General features: G+C 35.0%; 1 protein-coding gene across 5 annotated transcripts in view; it reads left to right on the forward strand.

Annotated features, from left to right (window-relative positions):
- The window catches only part of LOC140152691 (phosphofurin acidic cluster sorting protein 2-like), a 156,613-nt gene extending 139,876 nt beyond the window's left edge, over positions 1-16,737 (forward strand). The window contains exons 16-23 of one of the 5 annotated variants that reach the window (XM_072175149.1): positions 416-561; positions 1,141-1,201; positions 2,234-2,420; positions 3,667-3,684; positions 6,563-6,595; positions 8,382-8,569; positions 9,497-9,607; positions 10,458-16,737. In XM_072175149.1, the coding sequence (XP_072031250.1) occupies positions 416-561; positions 1,141-1,201; positions 2,234-2,420; positions 3,667-3,684; positions 6,563-6,595; positions 8,382-8,569; positions 9,497-9,607; positions 10,458-10,573 (860 nt within the window). In that variant the 3' untranslated portion in view covers positions 10,574-16,737. The remainder of the gene's footprint in view (positions 1-415; positions 562-1,140; positions 1,202-2,233; positions 2,421-3,666; positions 3,685-6,562; positions 6,596-8,381; positions 8,570-9,496; positions 9,608-10,457) is intronic. The other 4 variants (XM_072175153.1, XM_072175151.1, XM_072175150.1 and 1 more) reach the window with 4 other exon arrangements.
- The last annotated feature ends 5,697 nt before the right edge of the window (positions 16,738-22,434 follow it).

Consider the following 22,434-nt stretch of genomic DNA (forward strand, 5'->3'; position numbering starts at 1 on the left):
TTATTATGTTATCATCTAATGGGCCTTATAAGGTTTTCCTGTTGAATTAACTGTACTTTCAGTGTGTGTCTTTTTTTATAATTTTTGATAAGTCTGAGAAAGTATGAACCCTTCTTTGTGGATACTGATGATCTGTCTATGATCAAAATATTTACCATACACTGCACCAGGTGCACTTTCTATGGAATAACACAATTGCGACCTACCTTGACATAACCTAACCATGGCCATATTCAAAGACATTAATTGGTCAGTTCTCAAATAGTCATGCTTATTCCATAGTGTATGGTCACAGTGTTGTATGATAGACACAAGTGTGTACAGCATGGGCTCAGATGATCGAGAATTAGAAATTTTGATTATAGTACGTATACTTTAAACATTAAACAACCCAATGTATTGATTTGATTTACAGATGCCAAAGATATTGCTAGCAGGGTTGTCCGCTACATGAAAGGTGGATCCAGCTGTTTACAGTTACCTATTGGTGAAGTCATGCTTACATGTAAACTCAAAAGTATGGATGAGGAATGGGTTCAGAAATTTGTACCTTTCATAAACGTAAGTGATAATACCCACTATAAGCACATATATTCACATAAGCGTGCGCCAGTCACATATTACGCAACGCACAATTAGCGTCAGCATTGCGCCCACCTGTGTGCATACCATTTTATATCAATACACTGTGTTATAAGTCTTATTTTTTCCACCTTATATAAACCCAACAAACTTTAGTCATAGTTAACATTCTGTGTTTTGGGTGGTCTCTGGTGCACTGTGTTTATAGTCATGTTAGTTCTACGTATAATGCTTAAAGAGAAAACCTGCTATCACTTTTGTGGAAGAGCCACAGTAAATAATATTCACTTTTCAAAAATGCTTATGTTTTCAAATAATTATGCAAAATGCATGTATATTGCTTTGTTTTATAAGGAAGTCCTCCAAGGACATGATTTTATAGTCAGTGTATTATTTGTAATAAACTATACTGGATGTGTTTGAACTTAGGACAGAAAGTTGTCTTATTTAAACTCTGGCAGTATTAGCATAATGCATGTTTGTGTATGATTAATCCTGTTTGGGAATTGTGTATTTTGCTTGAACTGAATGAACATTGTTTTTATTTTTTCTTTGCAGAATGTAAGAATAGGACCATCATTGGAGAGGGAAGGTGCATTTTCAAGCTATTCATTATCAGGTACAGTGAAATATATGGCTGTGTGAGGGAACCACATAATTCTACATACAATTTGCCAACAGGCAAAGTCCCAGTGTCATCTGTTAATGATGGCAGATCGTTCCATGAAGTGCGGCATACGAAACTGCTAAGCATGTACAGCATATTTTTACAGTCTTTCATGTAATCGCAAAGACATGCAATGCTCTATCACGTAATGCGAAGGCATTTAGCGCTGTCATGATTTGTTAGGTCGGCCCTCATGATTATGCAAGAATTCACAGCATACAAAGCATGTGGACTTCAGCTTTTGGCAAATAGTCTGTAGAGGGAACAAACCAAAAAACTGAAGAAGTCCTATAATGGGCTATTCCAGATGAAATCCACACACCTTCTATGGAAGATCTTCCACACAGGGAGTGTAAATTTCAAATGGGGTTACTTGAATGAGTGACTCCCTCAAGCAGTACAACACTGTATTGGCTGTTGGGTCTTGGGGCAGCTCTTTTGCTGAAGATCTATCCAGAGAACTACCAAGTGACAAGTTAAATATTGACATTTTTCTGGATTCTTATGCAAATATGCTTTGAAAATTGAACATCATCAGACAGCTGTTTGTAGATACAAGCTTATTGAACATTATGGTTTAGGTAACATTCCTTTCATATTCAAGATTTGTGGTACCAAAATTATAGATTGTGTCATAGACAGACGTGATTGATGATAGAAAAAGAATTGAAGCACTACATTTTTGTAACTATTTATTGGGCTTTTCCAGTTTGGATCCATACATGCCAATGGCAGACATGATTGTAATCTTCCATACAGGGAGTGTCAATTTCAAATGGGTGACTACATTTGAAGTTTACTTCCCCTGTGTGGGGAGATTAATGTCATGTCTTCCATAGAGTGTATATGGATTTCAACTGGAATAGCCCATTCTGTTTTGCCAATCAAAGCCTTTACTTTGTTACTTTGTTCCTTAATGTACTCTTTGTAATATCAAGTTTATTGAAATGATCAAAATATTTGTGTTCTTTGTTCATCCAATAGAACAAGATGAAATAGTATCTACTCCTAGCAACAGCCAACTCTCATCAAGTCCCCCTGCTGGAAATGCGGGGAATAACTTATTTACTGGGGCCAAAGAAAAGGGTTCAGCAGAACCCTTACTGACTAGCGGAGGTACTCCACCACCTAGTCCTGCAATCACAAATGCAACTGCCACTGTACAACCAAGGTGAGTAGGGCGATGAGAGAATATGGGATTAGATAAAGGCTGCCTTGAGTTGTGTATCAGCAGATTGTCAACTATAGAGATGGATTTGAGGATATGAATGATCCCATGAAGCCATCTTGCAATTAATTGTCAGTGCTATTTAATGTGTGTTATTTTGTTTTACACATGTGGTGATTAAGGTGCATGTTGTGAGCAGATGATAAATGATAATCAGGGTTTTATTGTGGAGGAGACTTATGGGTCCCTCATTTAACAAAATAAGGATGATCATACTTATCCCATTTTTTTAGTCCAGAACATTGTCCCTCCTTCAAGTTTATCTCCAAATATTACATTTTGGGTGCAAGTTAGCCAGAAATCTCTATTTTATTATAAAATAGAGCAGGCAAACATTGTTCAAATTATGGCCTGGGTGTAGTTTTGCTTCACCAGAACATTTGTTTCTTGTGTCAACCCTCATCTGACTCATTGATAAATTATTTAGTGATAAAACTCTAATAGGTTTTCAAGCATCATATACCCCTCTCCATATGTGACATACGATGGCAGTAACATCAGTAATCACTTATGATTTAAAACACCCAAGTAGTAAGCAAATTCAGCACTTTGTTTCACCCAATAATTTGCCTGGTTTTGTGAATTATAAGAACAGCTACCCCTGCTTATTATTTTAGCATATCACAATCATTTTGATGTGAAACATGAAGTATTGCATGAAATTTGTGAAGAGTAAATGGCCAAATAGCTACATTGTAATAGATATACTAGATTACATTGTTGCCGCAACAGGTGCATGAATGCCTTGGATACACCTGATTTAATTTAGAAAAGGTCCCAGCAACACTGTCCTGTTATTTTGACCGTTCTGTTGATGGCATTTTTTGCCGTTAGTTTGGTCTTGTTGTAGTGGTAATAATTTGTTGAACGGATAGTTGTGTTAAATACCTAACATAAACATCTAGTAAAAATTGACAGGGATTTTCAAATTTACAGTGCATTGACCAACTCCCCTTCACTTGAAAAGTTATGACATTTGAGAAAAAATTTATTTACCCACTTGAGTGAGTGTATTTGTGGCAACACCACAGCATGTAAAATAAACTGGCAACCCTGACAACAGATTTTAGATTCATCTAGTTAATGTTCCTGTAGTTCACAACAAATAAAGTTGGTATTGCATAATTGAATAGTAACTGTATGTGTGTTACCAATATTTTTTGTTTCTCTGTTTCCCATTGTCTTACAGCTCTTCCATTAGTATTGGGTACGTTATGTTCCGTATGTTATATTTAGTCTGCACGTTTTCATGTTTCATCACCATAAGTTGCATGTTTAACCCATTGAAATAAACCCATTAAATAACTATTTGTGATGTGTTTCTGATGTAAAGGTCTGTCAGAACTATGCATTGAATCAAGACAAAAAGTCAAACATGAATTGATGCATCTGACATTTATAAAACATGTTCAAGAAATACCTTGAAAAATAAAATCTGCACTTGCTTGATTGGTCTTGGTTTGGAGCATAGTCAGTGCTAGTTAAAGCCATGATGTATGATTTCAGTCAAATTTTAATTTGGTTATTCTTTGCCACATGTTATCAAATATTATTAGTAAGAACTGTCAATTTTCGTTTTCAAACTAAGCTGCTTAATTGTGCTGTTCTATGGGGGATTTAAAGCCATAATTATGACTTTAATTCAAACTTGCTCTGTTGTCCTAAAACACAATGAATTTAGACGAATCCAATTACCGTATTCATCCGAGTATAGTCCCACGTTCGAGTATAGTCCCACCCCCCCCCATTTTTCGAAAAATTCCAGAAATTGTAAAAATAAAAATAAAATAAAAAAAATCGGTTTTGGAGTGTCCCTGGACCTAGACCTAGATGCTAGGATCATTCATGGTTGATCTAAAAAAACAAAACATAAAAAATTCAAGATGTTTTGTATTTTTAATATGAAAATTGATATTTTGTATTCATGTCATACTCTATTAAGGATATCAAAATGCATTCAAATTCAATTTTTTGTAATTTTTTTAATTCGAGTATAATCCCACCCCCCAATTGTAAAAAATTTTCACCTAAAAACGGGTGGGACTATACTCGGACCAATACGGTAGGTGTAAGTTGGGACATGTGTAAAACAAGAGACCATCCAAAACACAGGTTTGAAAAAAAATTGACCAAATTCATTTTAAAAGATCGTACATTATGGCTTTAACTGTAAAACCTGTGTGTGGTCAAACAAGGTTGGACGTCCTTCTTGTAAAGTGTTCTATTTCTTATATATTCCACGATAATATCATGAAAAAGATCGTAATAATAAATCTATGTAAGCACAGCGACATGATACATTTTTTTGCAGGATATGTTGTGATTTACATTCATTTCATTTGTTGGCCTCACATTGGTAGATAAGAAAGGGACAAACTTGTTTTTAAGGAGGTTTAAACATTCTTACCCCAAAACATGATAAGATGTATCTACATGTACAAACTAGTTTGTTGATTGGGGTGATTGAATAATCATGAGGACGAAGGCAAGCAAGCAATCAATCAATAACCTTGGTATGTTTTTACCTTTCAAGTAATGAAAACAGTTTTAGACTGCCATGTTTTGCTAAAACTGTTCTGCTAATTTTGTTGTGGTAGATAAAATAATTTCATAACAATTGCCATACAAAGAAGGAATAAGTGATTATAAGTGTTAAATTTATTAACTATTTCAAAAGTTGGTGCCTATTTGATAGCACATCTTTCCTTTTTTTTGTGATTAGTACTAACACCACATTTGTCAATTTCCATAACAAAGCATGTTAATTATTATTACATCGCTAATACACAAAACAGGTTTATCACTGCAGTTTATTTTTGCAATGTGTGGCAATAATGATCAACCAAATTCTCTGATTACACCAAAGAGACGTTTTGAATTATTTCACATTTGTGGATTTCAATACTGTGTAATATGTTTGTCCTTTATATATTATAGGTTGTGCTATCCATTAACTTTGTAATGATTTGTCACCGATATCAAATCTAGTGTACATTTGGTACTCCTCATAAAAAGCGATATAATTTGTTTGTTAGATACCCTAGCATGATGTATAGCATATAAAGACTTAGCTGTTATAAATACGCCTATAGCTTCACAACTATTAATCATATTCACAATATTTTAACATAGAAAGAATGGTGGTTTTATGTATATATGTGCCCATCCACCACAAACTGGTCGTAAAGTCCATTTTGAGATACAATCAAAAACAGTATATGGATTTCTATGTAAAATATATTAGGAATTTGACCTTTGATGAACCATAACTTCACTTCCAGATGTCCGATGAAGCTAGTTGAGGTGTCATTTTAAAGCTGAAAGTGCATTCTTTCAAAATCTGCAATAAACAGAAAATGATCTAGAGCCGACTTTACTACCACTTTGTGGTGGATGGTCACATATGTTGATACCCCAGTCATCCAATTTCACTGAATATTACAGCAGTATCTTGAAAGAAAAATAACTCTGAATTTAAAAGTTGCTGTAAATTGTAACAATTTGAATTCAGCGCAAAGATAAGGGGGTTACATGCCACAATGCTTGCGTTTAATAACCATTGATCGCTGTAAGCGCAAATTTTAAATTCGGAGTTTCCTATAAAATTCTGCTGTGTACATAAACCACCTTTCTTTCTATGCCAAAATATTGTGAACATGATTAATTGTTCTGCAGCTATAGGCATATTTGTAACTGCTGAGCTACTTTTTATAAAGTCTTCTTTTGTAAATTTTGTTCACATGATAGTTTAGCCAAAATATCATTCACAAGTAAACTTGATTTAGAGCACAAGAGATATATAGTTATGTCAGCGTATTAAAATCCATATTTTTAATTTTTTTCTCTCTCCCTAACTGCCATCCATCATGACTTATTTATATTTTCCACATATATACACATCCGTCTGTCCATCCGTCCATTGCTCGGTTTGTGCATGTTAACCCCTTTGCTGCTGCTACTGCTGCCGTGCGGCTCCTGTTTGGCTGGCTGCTGACTGTGTATTGATCTGCATCTCTGTACTTGTGCCCTGTGTGTAATTGCTGGCCGATTGATTGATTGATTGATCGATTTTGCAACACATGTAGAAGAGACAATGAACCCGACATGTTTTATGCCAGGTAATGTTTCTGTTTGTATGTACATGTTTCTTCATGGTTGTCAGAAACACTGTTTTGAAGATTACAATTCCATTCAGAGTTTTAAGTAAAAGCAAGAAGCTGAAGTTACTTACTCAAAAACTTGATTTATTTTTTCAACTTCACTAGTATGTTATAGTAGAACTGTTTAAAGTCTGTCAATAGCAAGTTTGAATTTTGTAATTACACAATGCATATAGATTTTTATATGAACATCCTCAATCAAAATTGCAGCTATAAACCAATAGGTAGCAAACTAATAACTAAACCCAAGCTAGTACTCATGATCATCTACTTTTTCTTCTTAGTCATTATAGCTCTTTCTCAAGTTTTAATATTAATTAATCTTGCTTTAGTCAAAAATCAGTCAATCTTAATCTTTATTCATTTGGAAATATGTCTATCTTAATCTTAATTCATTCAAAAATAAGTAAATATTTTCAATTCATTAAAACAATTGTAACAAAAACCCTGTCATACATGTAGTAGATTCATAATGTAGTGCATTAGAGCCTGGTTTCACACAGACATGAAACATACTAGAAATGGTTATTTTCATGAGGGTTTTATTTTAACAAATTAACCAAATCCAGCCACAATTTAAAATTAATAAAGACACAAAATGATAAATAATCTATCACATATATGGGGCAGGATAGAGCAAAAATCGCTAAATGTTCCTCATGCATAAAATAATAAAAAATATATTTTTATTCAAATGTATTGGCTATTGTTTGCCCTCAACCAAAATGTTTTTTAAGCACAAAATTAAATAAAAAATTTTCAATTTCATATTTTGTAAAATGATCAACAGACCTGTATTTATTTTTTGTGTGTGGCTTGTTACAGCAAATCAACATTTTTTAGGTCTTAATAGTACCTGGTATGCACGTCTTGTGGAACTGGGCCTATTTTTAGCAACCATCTGGCCTATGTATTAGTAATCATAACTCACCATGACTGACTCCATCAAACTAATCAAATAACCTAACCTGAATCTGTTTTCTGTGGGAATCGTTTGGGTTTTTTACGATGAGAAAAACAATTGATGCCAGCTGTTCAGGACAAAGGATGCACTGTGGGCAACTCACTAAACCATGCATTTTGGGTGCTTATTTTATGAACTAAGTCTGCAATGCATTTGTTTAAATGATGATTCAATTGTAATTTCAGTTAGGATTTTTTAATGATTCATGCTATATATACAGAGGCGGTGCATTTAAAGTAATGCTTCACTAGGAATTGTAAATGAACTTAAATCGGAGCAGAAGAGCTGAACTAAATATGTCTAGCTGTTTTGTTTCAAAACTAAATCTGAGAATTTGACAGGTTACTGCCATATCATGACAGAAGGGCACATATGGACTTTTAGCTGAAAACTACTCAGCTTCTATGAATTTGTACATGCACACCAATTTTGAAGTGTTGGATTAAGGGATTGGGATTCAAACTGGCATATTTCAGATACTCAGTAGCTTAATACCAACAAGGTTATCAAATTGAAAACTAAATTTAGGTCATACGTGTGCCTTTTGTCATGGTAGGGCAAAATTGTTGAAAGTATCTTATTCAAGGCTTTGGAAATCAAATTTTAAAGTGCTAATTAACTCAAATACCATCCTTCCTTATACTAGCATTACGTAACATTATATATTTTGGCAATGAATCCAAAATACCTTGCTGCACCCATGCCTAGATTGCTGATCTTTGCACTTGCTTCCCTGAACCAAATCATTCATCGCCTTCATGACCCATGTTTATGTTACAGTGCACCATTAGCAGGGGAGCTCTATGATCTTCAGGTGGAATATTGGCCAATGTCTGGCGGCAAAAAGGACAAGACATCACTGAAGACAGCGTTCAGATCGTTAACTGTCCACAGATTACCGGGCACAGGGGATCCTGCAATCAATGGATTATCCATGGAAGTTGTTACCAAAGAAAAGAACAAGAAAAGTAAGTAATTAGGCTATTGCAGTTGAAATCCATTTACCCCTATACCTATGGAAGACATGACCTTAATCTTACACACAGGGAGTGTGAATTTCAAATGGGGTTACCTGTATGGACAATTCCGTTTGAAATATACACCCCCCTCTATGTGGGCCATTAAGGCCATGTCATCCATAGTGGATGTATGGATTTCAACTGGATTGCTGAGTGACCCAATTAGTAGATGGCCCCTTCCCCACCTACCCTCAGCACTGTAGCAGATTCAACTGTGTGTCAAGTTGGAGGAATTATATTGGAAATTGGTTATAAACATGACATGAATTTATTGGATTTAAAATTGGACCATAATAAAAGAGCTGTTTGCCCACATATAATGAAAATTACATGCCTCATTTAATATATGACCAGCTGAAAGTTAGACGGACTGTGTACACCTGCTGATTGTAGAGAGCCTTTCATTATTTTTATCTTTTCACATTATTTAATAATCCAAAAAGCCTTGTTACAACAGGATTACAATTAGGATAGAAAATTCTGCAAACAAAATTTACATTTGCTTTACTCCATGGCCAATTTGCAAGAAAGAAAAGTTATAAAACATGGACAAAGATTTGTGGTGCAATAAGAACCTGACCTATTTTGAGAATGATAAGGAATGACAATGTAGATCTATAAGTGAGTCTTCTAATTCAATCCAAACTCATGAAGCCTAAAGTCAGTATCATAATTGAAGAGGCTTATTTGCCTGCATGCAGTCATGTTCATCTGCCTAACCCTTTCCATGCATAACAGGGTCTCTTATGAGTCATGTAAGCTCACTATGCTTAGGCAGTTTATAATTGCAGTACATACTGGAATGCAGTATGTGTATTATGATGGTGCCTGTAATTAATGTTGCTAATAATCCCAATCATTTGTTTGTTTTTATAGTTATGAGGATAGGCAAGAAGCAACGTGAAGTTGAGCCACTCAAGACTCAGGTCATCGATGGTATCCATAGACTTGTATGTACATCAAAGTCACAGGACTGTTCATTAAAAGGTAACACATTAATAACAGGTAACAGGTAATAATTGAATAGAGATTTAAACCTCTACACACAGCTAAAATTTATCACTTATATAGGAAATGACAAAGCACCTGTGTCTGTCAAACTGATACCACTGAGGTAGAATCACAGAGTACCAACTCCGCAATGTCTGTGTGTTGCTCATGAAGGCAACTTAATGTACCTGCCCTATTATTTAGTGGCTATTCGCCTGGCAAACTTCCATTCAAAGTGTGTGGTTATTTGCATTCTGCATGTAACATGTTGTGCCTTAACGCTAAGCGCTGTGTTGGCAAACCTTTGCAAAACTCAAGATTAAAGATTCAAATTTTCCATTTGATTTCATATAAATAGCAGAGGAACATTTTCTGCACTCCATGCACAACAAACCAAAATGGCGGATTTACCTAGCGTTATGTATGATGCAATTTTGAGTCTGTAATTTCTAGGTGTATTATTTTTGGATGTTATTGATCTGGATGGTGACATGATATCATTTCAATGCTTATTCATAAATCTGAGGGAGGTTGAGTGCAATGTTGAGCTATATGAGAAAAGGGCTGTCTGTTTATGGTATCTAGAAACATTTATGTCAAAGGTCATTATGTGATGACAAACTGAAGAGTTTTTTTTGGTTGGGATGCCTTTGTGTAGTTTTGGGGTGAGATTTTTGGTTGGTTTTAGGTTTTTGGTTGAGATGCCTTTGTGTAGTCTTGTGTAGACTTCCATCAGTAATGCGATGAACCAGCAACACTCCTACTCTTATCTCCAGAGTGTTCAGTTTTTTGAAGTAACTGGTCGTATTCTATTTATGATATGTATTTATACTTTTTGTTCTTTCAGTAACAATTGATGGGATTGAACTACCGAGAGTCAAGTTTTTTCAGCTTTCCGCCCAGTGGCAAACTCACATCAAACAGTTCCCAGTAGCTGTGTTTGGACACAATGATATGTCATGATAGAACCATTACAAAATAAGATGCCCCTGTGAGGGGGTTGATGAAAGCTGAAAGAAACCGCTCCGTCTTATTTATGGACAAGTACGGAGGGGAGTACTAGCTGCAATGCCAAAAAAATCTTGAATGCTTAATAAGGAGAGCTCGTCTCTGCGTGTTGCAAGATCCATCATTGGACTTGTTTTGTGTTGTAAATGACAGGGGTATCAGATGAATTCACCCACAATAATCTGATTGAAAAAATGGTGTAGTCTTTCAAATAGTACAAGTTCCATTTTCAGATTATGTGAAGGAAGGCGCCCTCTTGAAAAATCAAAACGACATAGCAGTGAACCGGTGATGATGACAGCGTCAAGAACATGACAACCCATCAAGACTTACTGCGAAGAGTGACGTAGAGTTGTACGGTGTTGGGGATAGACTAAACAGAACAAAATGAAAGCATTTGAATGTTTATGTATGGCTGTGCAATTTTGTGCAAAATGGATTATGGTATGGTGTAATAAGAATATTTAATCTTCAAGAACGCTGGTGTTGTATCAAGAGTCTGCATTGCTGGATATCGTAAGAAGTTAAAAAAGTTGCTGACATACCCATCCACCTAGGCCTTGGAAAAAGCGGAATTATTTGTGGGGCACACCTAAACTTCCTTGTGAAGTTGATAGGCAAGCTGTGGATAAAATGGGCTATTCCAGTTGAAATTCATACACCCCCTGTAGAAGACATTACCGTAATCTTCCACACATGGAGTGTGACTTTCAAATGGGGTTACCTGGATGTGACTTCATTTGAAATCTACACCCCCTGTGTGGGAGATTATGGTCAGGTTTTCCATAGGGGGTGTATGGATTTCATCTGGAATAGCCCAATGTAGAGGGCCCTTCAAGAAATCCAGGGGTCCTCACGTATTTGGCCCCACAATCCACCTTATTTCGAGTCCTGCATCCATCTTAATAATCTTATTTTTAAAAATAAAAAGGGTATATTGATGTTTTGTGAAATTGAGTCCTTACCGGTCAGCTGAAAGCAAAGTAAAGTTGGTTCTTATTTGTTTTGATGGCTCGCACCATCAAAATGAGTAAGAACACAATAGTGTAATGTAAAGCATCTCATGTATACAAATTTTTTGTGCCATATTAAAAAGATAGTGGAAAGTTGCTATTGTTTTATGAAAACTGCCAAATGTGAACACCAGTGGTGCAATATTGAAAGCAAAATGATTGTGTTTGGATGGTGTATTTGGAATGTAAATTGAAGAGCTATGCAAAGACATAAGTCCCATTACTGACAATCCTACATAATCTACACATTGAAATGGGTTATTTTATCCTCCATATTCAAGCATGGAGTAGAACGCTTAGTTTGTATGCTAGATTTCTTGTTGTACTGACCAAAAATGTACAGAGAATTTAAGAAAGCAAGGATTAATTGAAACAGTATTTTCATAGCCTAAAAGCAGAAATTTGTACCAGTTCACCTTTGAATAGGAGTTACTGGTCAGATCTGCATGGTTATTTTATGTTTTTTCTACAGTTTTGGTGTTTTGTGTAAACTACTTTTTTTCTTGTTGGAAGAGTTGTCTTTGAGGAGGTAATGTGCAGAGAATACCTGTTTCTCACCAACAGTATGCTCTTCTTTATAACTGATGCAATTTGAGGCAAAGTCAGGGGCATAACTATTCTCATTGCTCCAGGTGAGCCAAATCTTGTAAATGTCCTCAAAGTAAATTTTTCCCTCTTCTCATTCCTCATCCCCATTTTCCTCCTCCTTTTCTCTTCCTCTTTTCTTTTCCTTTTCCTCTTTTATTCTCTTTCCCACTTTTCCTCCTCTGCTCTTTTCCCCTATTCCTCTTACATTTTGTTCTTCCTCTTTTTCTCATTTTGTTTTTGCTCTGGGTGGGCAAGTCGGGAAGTGGCTTAACTGTGAAGTCCTGGCTATGGCACTGGGCAGAGTGTGCATGTGGCTACGTATATAACAAGTATTATAGAGGATGACACAATGTCAACAGCACCATTCTGAAGCTTCAATCTAGAAAAAGCCACATGATCTCAAAAGCTTGTCATCCTTTAAATTACCAAGCTTAACACCCAGCTCCATCCATACTGTCTCAATTGTGTAGTTATTAGGAATGGGCATGCAAATGAAAGGTATTTTAAATGTGTCGGACACAAAACCTGATTTTATATTACTGGTGCAAGATATGCCCGATGTGGGTATAGGTTTTTTTGTGTTTTTTTTCACAAAAATACAAATCATTGGTAAAATAATATGCTACCAAATGTTTGTAAAGCCAGTACAAGGATGTGGGCTTTTGTTTTGTTCATATATAAGAAAAGAGTAGAGGAAACAAGAGTGCAATTTTGATATTTGACATTTGATGTCACATTAATATGCTGAAGTTAATGTTCACCAGAACACTATTTTACTTGAATTTAGAAACAAGGGAACTTGTTTCAACAGAGGTTCATCAGGTTTGGTAATTGTAGACCATACCATATTTCACCCTGATGTGGTGTGAGTGCGCATTTCATTGAGCACAGCTTCAAATCGGTAGTGTTCCCTCAAAACACTGGTGTACACATCCACACGCTTAAAGACGCTGCATACACGTACCAGTGTGAAACAGCTATCTCAATGCTTAGACGACACTACCACCACATCAGGATGACAAATGGTATAGCAATTATTTGTCTCAAAACCAAGTGAAAACATACTTGTTTTGCTGGTGATTTAGTAGTGAACCACTGAATTTTTCAAGGAGGTGGTATTTTGTGATCCTACTGCTTGAGACAGCAACTCAGCTTAACATCATTAGCAGAAGTGCCATCTGACAGTAAGAATACTCAATAATTTGAGAATAAAACAACTTCATTTATTTCATCAAAACGCTGCTGCGTGCAGTATTAAGTTGAGTGCATTGATGTGACAACTCATGTGTTACTATGTGTACGCCGGAAAAAGATGATAGTATAACCTGTGCAATTCTTGCCATTGTTTTGTGGTTGTGTCGATTATTAATGAATTAATCAATGTGGCTGTAACTAATCAATGGCCACGATAAACTTACCATGTGATATTAACAGTAACAATAATGCTTGGTAACGATTGTACTGTTGTAATAATGATTAACTGTATTTTGTTGTGTATCGTTCATTTTTTTACTAGTATTTCTTTTAAGGAGGTAACATGTCTGGCATGGGTGTTAATAGAAGATTGGTTCCCACCAACAATCTGCTATACAAAATACTGCATGTACATTCAACATAGCAAATGACAGCATATTTTGGATGAATTTAAAATCTACAAAGAAAAGCTCTTGTTTTCAATGTGATACAATTTGAAACGATATCATTCTCAGCTTGTATAAAAGACATTAGAAGCAAAGCAATTGTATACAAGGAAATAAGAAGCACATCAAAGCAATAGATATTTGGACCTAGTATATGTATATCATTCATTCTCATTACTAATGTATTGAACAAGCATGTATTGCTGTACAGTTCAGAATATGCTCATGGATGTATTGTGTGCTCAACACAATGGTATGTAACTTGATAGCATTCTTAAAGCATGCGTGCTATTTGATCATTTGATTCCTGTCAATAAAATACAACTCTTATTACGGATTTGTATTATTCCAGTAGAAATCCATATGCCCCCTATGACATGACCTTAATTTCCCACACTGAGTGAGAATTTCAAATTAGGTTACCTGAATGGGTGACTCCATTTGAAATCAACACCCCCTGTGTACGTATGGGAGATTAATGTCATAGGGGTGTATGGATTTCAACTGGAATAGCCCATATACTGTTTAGTTTCTCCATCATCAGCGGAACTGCACTCAGTCACTTCATGCGCCTTATCTTATTCATAATGTCTGCGTATTACACACTTACAGGCCTCTTAGAAGAACAGTTTGGTGTGTCAGAACTTTGCTAATGCTCTCGAACTAGGCAAGTGAACACTGGGCTATTCCAGTTGAGATCCATTATCCATTACACCCGCTATGGAAGACATGACCTTGATACCGCACACACTCTCTGTGTGGAAGATTAAGGTTATGTCTTCCATACTGGGTGTACAGATTTCAATTGGGATACCCCATTACACTACACACTGGTGCCAAATATTATATAGATATTGCCACCTTGTTTTGTTTTAGGAAATCCACTATGCTACCTAAAACTACATTTGAATAGTCATTAGTCACAGCTGGATTTTGAATGTCCCAGAATTGCTGTCTACACCAATTTAAGTGCCAAATATGTTAATTTAGAGTGATTCCATTGACAACAATTTCTGATGATGGAGAAATCTTAATTAAAAAGAAAATATTCCAACATATTTTAGGAAAGAGATCCAAGAAATGCTACTTTACTATATTTTTTTTTTCAATTTCAGTATCACTTAAATTTATGACCTTTTCAGCCAGCAACAGACGAGAGAAATATCTAGAATAATTAGGCATTGAAATAAATTAAGCTGCTGGTTTTAAGAATTGTTCTGTTGAGGTCTTTTTACACTGAACCATTCAAGGTAAGATAATGAAGCAGTAATTAATAATAAAAAACATGATCCTTATAAAAATTCTTATATTATTGTAACAGATTGTCATACTTTTTTAATGTTCATATTTAATTAAGAATTTGTAAATCCCAAAATTAACAGAATTGGGATATTTTGTGTAAAATTTTACATATCATTTTCACCAGAAGAGCCTTTGACTTTCAAAAATATATGTTGCGTTCAGGCTGCTTTTTAATTGCTTTCTTGGAATGTCAAAATTTGCAAGTATGAAGGTGATATTTGGTCATGAAAATAATTTCAAAAAATGCTTCCACAGCCCCTTTATTATAAAAAAATTTATACCTCCTGGAAACTTTTGCTATGAAAAGTATCAAAAAATCCATTGCTGTCATTGAGTATCGTCGTATCAGTTTACGTTGAAATGACTGCAGTGCAGAATTTTGTCCATGGTATTTTTGACATAGTTTGTATATTTTTAAGTGGTGCTAACATATGTTTGTAATGACTACAGTTTGTGCAACAAGTTTGAGGCTTGTTTTAAACATACACTGAATCTGTTGTTTGTGTCACATTGTTACTTACATTAGTCACTGAACAAGCAGCAGTGAAATCTTCATATTTATATGAGTCTTGTGCTGCAGTTGATTATAATGTTCTGAATAGAACTAGCTTGTGATAATTAATAATTATGTTTTCATAAATCAACTCAAATTTCTGTTCTTGTTTTCCTTGACTGTGTAACCCATGATGTTGACATACTGTAACTTATCAGTATAGGTTAACAATTTCTTCCATTAAACCATACTTTTTGAATCGGTAGCATTTTAGAAGTTGGTTAATACTACACATGTGCAATGTGTAAATTGTACTCATAAATTTTCCTCTAGGACCAAAAGTATGATGGTAGCAAAATGCTTCACACTGACAACATATGCGCAATCTGGACATTCCACTTATTTGGTTGTCTTTACAGTTTTTGAACCAATATAGGTGTTTTGATTCAAGGTTTGTGACACAACATGGCTGTGCACAGTTACATTGCATATTGGGGGTTTGGGGTTGGCCGGTTTGCAATCCCGATAAAACATTTATATTTAGTTCACATATCCCTGGCACATATAATGACCTACCTGTAATGTACTGCCAGGCTTTGTACATACACTGTCTGTGCTATGATCAGTCATGTTGGTGGTCACCGAAGGATTATGAATGACTTTGCTACCCCAATTATGTATACTGACTTCTCAGAGCATAAAAAGGCTGAGTGCATTGGTTGCTTGGCACACAAAAGTGTTAACTGCTTTTGTATAACCTAAGCAGTTAACACTTTTGTGCACCAAGCAGCCCATTGCAGTTGACCTTTGTGTGTGACAAGCAGACAATATTGGGTTTAAGATTTGAATATACATGGCACCGATTCAAGAAATTCTTACACCTTGTGTTCTATCATGTGTCCTTTGTTAAGATTAGGATTCAATGCAACCAATGTTAGTTGTAACATGTTGCCAAAAATTGTTATCAAGCATAAGTTTGTATTAATAATGACATTTCAGTATTTTTTTGAATTTGTATCAAACTTAACATATATTGTTTGAATGTGTTTCTAACATTGTGTAATGTTATTATAGATATTAATTATGGATTTATCCATTATTCATGTTATTTTATAAAGAAAAAGAAGATATTTTGATGTTAATTCATGAACTGTGTTCCGCACTGTTACATTGGAAATATGTATAAATATCAGTGATGAATTTGATTTTTTTTTTTTTGGTTACCTTGTAATTGGTCTTGCAATGTGGGTTGGGGGAAAATTGTGGGTCTGAAATTGTCTGACTTTAAGAGCTCCTCAGTTTTCTTTCTTTGGAACAAAAGTAAGTAATTATTACATCATATTCAAAAGGGGTCAAAGTGGGTGTGATTTTTTACTTTTGCAGATGAATTAGTTTGAAATTTTGTATTAGAATTGTACAGTAAAAGTGGACATTTTCGCGGAACATTAATTTTCGCACTCAGCTACCTCGAAAATGAAAAATATGCTAAAATATTTATTATGTTTTGGTCTATGAAGTCAACTTAAAATTGTGAATTAAAAAAATTAAGTAGTAAAACATTGGCAGAGTGCAAAAAAATACATGCGGGAAAATGGCCACATTTACAGTAAGAGAAATACAAAAGTTTCTTTTAAAGTTACATTATAGCTTCAACTGGTAGCAATTTGATGCTAGGCATGCTTGCACTTCTGATCTAAATATTGGCTTGTAGATTTTCCAGATGTGGATGGAAAATACTTCACCAAAACCACCTATGCTTATAGCAGCGGCTTCTAGGTGTTCATATGACCATTGCAGTTGGAAGCCTACAAGGTAGCCTGAGCAACCAACAGTAAATTGGCTTGTACTTTGGTTATTATGGCATGCAGATAGTGGATTATAGTAGAGCATGTCTTCCACGTTGTATTTATTTATTTATATTTTGTTTTTGAACAATACAAAAGCAATTTCTGGTGTCAAATTATTTTTAACACCTGTTAGTGGGCTGAATTACACCGTAGCCAAACTTTATTATCTAGATCATTTTTGTTTGTCGTTAGATTTTGTTCATTTCAAAAGATAGATGTCCTTTACAGACCCCAATAGTGGGCTTGGTGACATTGTAGCCAAATTTATATTGTAGACCATTTTTGCTTGTCAAGGTTTATTAGATTTTTGTTTTTTAATTAAAAATTTGAGATTTTTATTTTGTTGTACTGCTGCAGTAATTCATCAGCTAAATGAATTCCTTCCTTTTACCAGCTGGTCTGGACTTAAAAGATATGTAAAAATTGCAAAGTGCAAAAGCAAATAAACAAGCAACTTGTGTGTGTAAAAAGCGTGGTTAAGTCAACCCACAGGCATGTAAAAGGCACTGATAATCTTGTTGCAAAATTCACTGCTGTTCAATTAAAAACTTTTTTTTATAACACATATGTACAAATTGCCAAGTGTTTGTATATTTCTTCAGAAAAGGTACATTTTTAGATGTCACATGTATTTGCAATTCAGTTTGTGATCAGTTAGTTGTGAGGTTTACTGCCATGCAATGTTTCATTGGTATGCAGAATCTGTGACTAGAAAACATCCCATATGTGTTATTGCAGTGATGTTGTTACTTTACCATAACTCACTCCCATGAGGTGCTGCCTGGAAGAGCTTTTGTTAAATATTGAAATACAGATGTAAAATAAATCTTTGTTATATTGCGGCCGGTGTGCAGGAAAACCTCACAATGCTTGACAAAATCTCTTATGTAGGTAAAAAGGTCCAATGACAAAACCGACTAGTAACTGAATTTGTCATGTTGCATAAGACACAAAAGGGTTCAAAATTCACAGGATTTATGTAGAACATGGTGTTGGTTATTTACAGACATTTTTGTCGAGTTGGTGCACATACAAAAAAGAATTTGACCAAAATGGCACCTATGAGATTTGTGTATCTGGCTTATTTTTTCAGGGGTGCGATTTGAAGCGTGTGAAATATTCTGAAAGTACATAGTGAAATTGGGCTAAAATACCCCTAGAACGGGCTGAAAATCAATACAATTGCATAATTGTGCCACAAAAAATACTGTAATGAGGAAAAATCCTGTTGAAGCACACCCTTTCTTTTTTTATATAGTAGGTTTTGCATTTGATCTTTGAAATTACATATAAGGTTTTTCCCGCCCAGCGACGACTAGTTGCAAATTCTACAAGTTGTGTCAAACTGATTGGTATTGTTAGTTTTCAGTGATTATTGACAAGACTGTTGCATCAAAATGCAACACAAGATCCACATCATTTATAGTGTAGGCATTCAACATTTTTACCATTTTTCATACATACAAAGGGTACGCATGAGGGGAGGAGGGGTAAAAAACATGGTGTGTAGGCACGAAAGAAAGTAAATAAATGGCGATTTTTCCATGAAATAATGGGCGATTTTTTTGCTGGGGAGGGTTGAAAAATAGACTTTGCCTTGTATGAATTTGAAAATGACAAAAATGTTGAATGAGCCCTTTAATATAAGAAATCATAAAACTATCAATGATGGTTATTTCAAAAGAATCCAAAGTTGCATTATGAAAGAACTGATGGTACTAATCACTTTGACACACCCATCTGTATCAACTGGGAGTAAAAATGTTTGATGTTGTATGCAAACTATACAAAGCAACTCATTGTACTTTCTTCCCTGAAGAGTAGCCTACATAATAGGACATCTAATTGTTTGTGGCATTCCCATTGTTTTTCACCGCATATTTTTTTAATTATCGCACAAAAAATAGAATGCCATATATGACCTAATTAGCAACCCCTGAGGACTTCTGGAGTTTACATTTGTTTATTTAAGCTTGTTGCTTACCTTGTTGGATAAAAATACTCATTGCTCACAAGTTGACCTTAAGTTGTGTTATGTGATCTTTTGTACCAGATACATTCAGAGGTCATTTTATAAGTGTACATGCCTATGGGATTAAGGAACTGTGTCCTTGTCAATGGGGTTGTTTGAGATCTCAGTACCAGTCAGTAATATTAAGTTGTCTTTTATTGTGCAATGTTTAAATATGAAAACAGTAGGTGGAAGCTCAACCCAGTTAGTGACATATATCTTTTATGCAGTTACAGATTCATAATTCCTGTGATACCAAAGTTGAGTTTATCTTTCATATAATTCTTTACAGAATTAGCCTAGTGCCAAGACTTTTGAGGTTTAACAACCTTTATATTTTGTAACCATACAATTTATGATCCTGCAATGAAGTCTTTGCACAAGGCTAATTCTGTGCAGAATTACATGAATGATCCTCCCAAAGTTTAACAAGAAAGTCACAATGCCCCGATCTGATTTTACAGGTATTTACACAGACACACAATAAATAATCACCATAACAGTCAGTTTAGTTTGTGTGAAGTTTCATCAAAACTATATTATATCATGGTACAAAAGCAGATATATATATATACGTTTTCAAAAAGAAACAATTAAATATGAGCAGAAATAAGGACATGTCTTTATTATTTGACACAAACTGATCTGCAAATTTGCAGAGAAACAATGTCTTGTTTCAAGTATTTGATGTGACTTTCGCATACTGTCAACATTGGCTGTTAAATTTGATTTCCAGCATTGAAGGATTTTGACAAAGATATTGTAAAAAGTTCATCTAAAATGTTGCACAGTACTTTAAGCAGGTGATCAGGGTTTCTGTCACACTTCCATGTAATTTGAAGTAATCTTAACATGATCATTGCTATAACTGTAAATTACCCTCCACACTTCAACCCTAACCCCAAAACTAAACCCTAACCCTAAAACACAGGGTGTGGAGGCTATTTTATAGTTATGCCCAAATGTGCACATTCATTCTATACCAAATCTGTTATGAAAATGGAGCCTAAATATTTCATACCAATACAATATAGGTGATAAAATCTTGTACCAATATGATACACTTATAACAAAGTACCTCTCTCCTTCTGATCAGTGTGTATGTATGCTTCCTTTGTAATGAATACTGAATATTCATACCAGAAAACATGGTCAGTAAACATTGTTCTTTTCTAAACATGCAGTGGGTCATAAATGGTTTGCAATTACTTTCTAGATTTTTTTTTATTATATATGTGTACCAACACATGAGTTTGATTGAAGATAATAGGTGTATTGATTATGAGAGAATTAGGGCCTGTAACCAGAAATTTAAGATCTTGTGGAATATGTCCCTGAATGCGTATGCATACAGATTTGAAAACCAGCTTTTGTATAGTGCAGCAGGGTCAATTTGTATACTTCAGACTCTAAATAGTAAAACAAATATAATCAACATGGCTGGCTCCCGTATCTTCACATACATCACTATATGGCTAAGAAGAAGACCTGTGTACCGAGTCTGCAGTGTACATTCACTGGCAAGACAAAATATAATGTTTGTCATGATGTAGCATCATAGGCTATAGGCCCTTCAATCAGGCTTGACCCACCCCATGTGATTCTACAAAGAATTATCCTAGCATGTAAGTGTAAGAATTACTTGGAGAAAGAACCTATTCCAGTTGCAATCTATACACCCCCTATAGAAGACATGACCTGAATTTCTCACACATTGAGTAAGTAAATTTCAAATGGAGTTAACCATTTGAGGTAATCCCATTTGAAATTCACACTCCTTGTGTCAAGATTAAGGTCATGTCTTCCATAAGGGTGTATGGATTTCAACTGGAATAGCCCATTGGGCCAAACTATTTACACATTTAGTTGTCCAACAATGGCCATATAGATTGACAATTTAAAAACTCTTCCCATGTTCATTTCAGGCAAATATATCATACTGATCTTAACAAGAATTGTGCAAATACTACCACCTGTATTCTTGAAGAGGTTCATTGGGTTTGTAGAAACTTATATACATTTCATCTTGTCGAAACAAATTATGTTTTACTGACCTGACAATTTCGACCATCTTGGGCGATGGCCATCACTCTGAAGATGGCCATCGCCCAAGATGGTCGAAACTTGACAGGTCAGTGAAACATATTTGGTTTTGACAAGATGAAAGGTACATTATACTACCACCTGTTTTGTGCATAACTCAAGTGAGTGCTACAATGCAGCCAAGACAATACTTAATAATTGTAGTGCCTATGTGTAGTATTGTGTACATGTGGTTGTGATATTCTACATTTTCTGACCCACACTTCACAGGAATAAATGCACCTATTATAATCAATCAAACACTAACCACTGTAGTAACAAATCACTAGATTACTATATTGGTATTTTTGTATCACTCAATGCATGATATTTTTTGTCACTCTGTGAGCTTTTAATCAATGTGTAGGCTGCTGGTATTTGATGGCATGTACCGCCCACCCGCCTACGTGGCAGCTAGACTGAGCATAATGAATAAAACAAACAAAAAACACTTTGACATTGAACTTTGCTTCTCATAGTCATTCTTTCGTACTGTAATGGTTTAATCTTTTAATAATTTAAGTTCATAACCATCAACTGTTACATAATAATGGTCAGATATAAAGAAATAAGTTTTCCATCTGGCGATCCAGTTAATAAAACTCCCCATGGCCTGTGATTGGTTAGTAGCACACAAAAGGGAGGTTGATTCATCTAGTGCTTTGTCTGAGAAAAGGAATCACAGAAAATGGCGGACAATGTAGGTAGTTTTACAAGGTAAAAATAACTATTCTAGGGCATAACTGATATGATGCCTTCAGCAAGGAAAGTTTCCTGTTACTTTTGAGATAGCTTTATGTTTGAAGGTGAAAAACTAACCATAAGCACACTTCAGATGTG

Source organism: Amphiura filiformis, chromosome 5 (genome assembly GCF_039555335.1).
Source record: "Amphiura filiformis chromosome 5, Afil_fr2py, whole genome shotgun sequence".
Taxonomy (NCBI): domain Eukaryota; kingdom Metazoa; phylum Echinodermata; class Ophiuroidea; order Amphilepidida; family Amphiuridae; genus Amphiura; species Amphiura filiformis.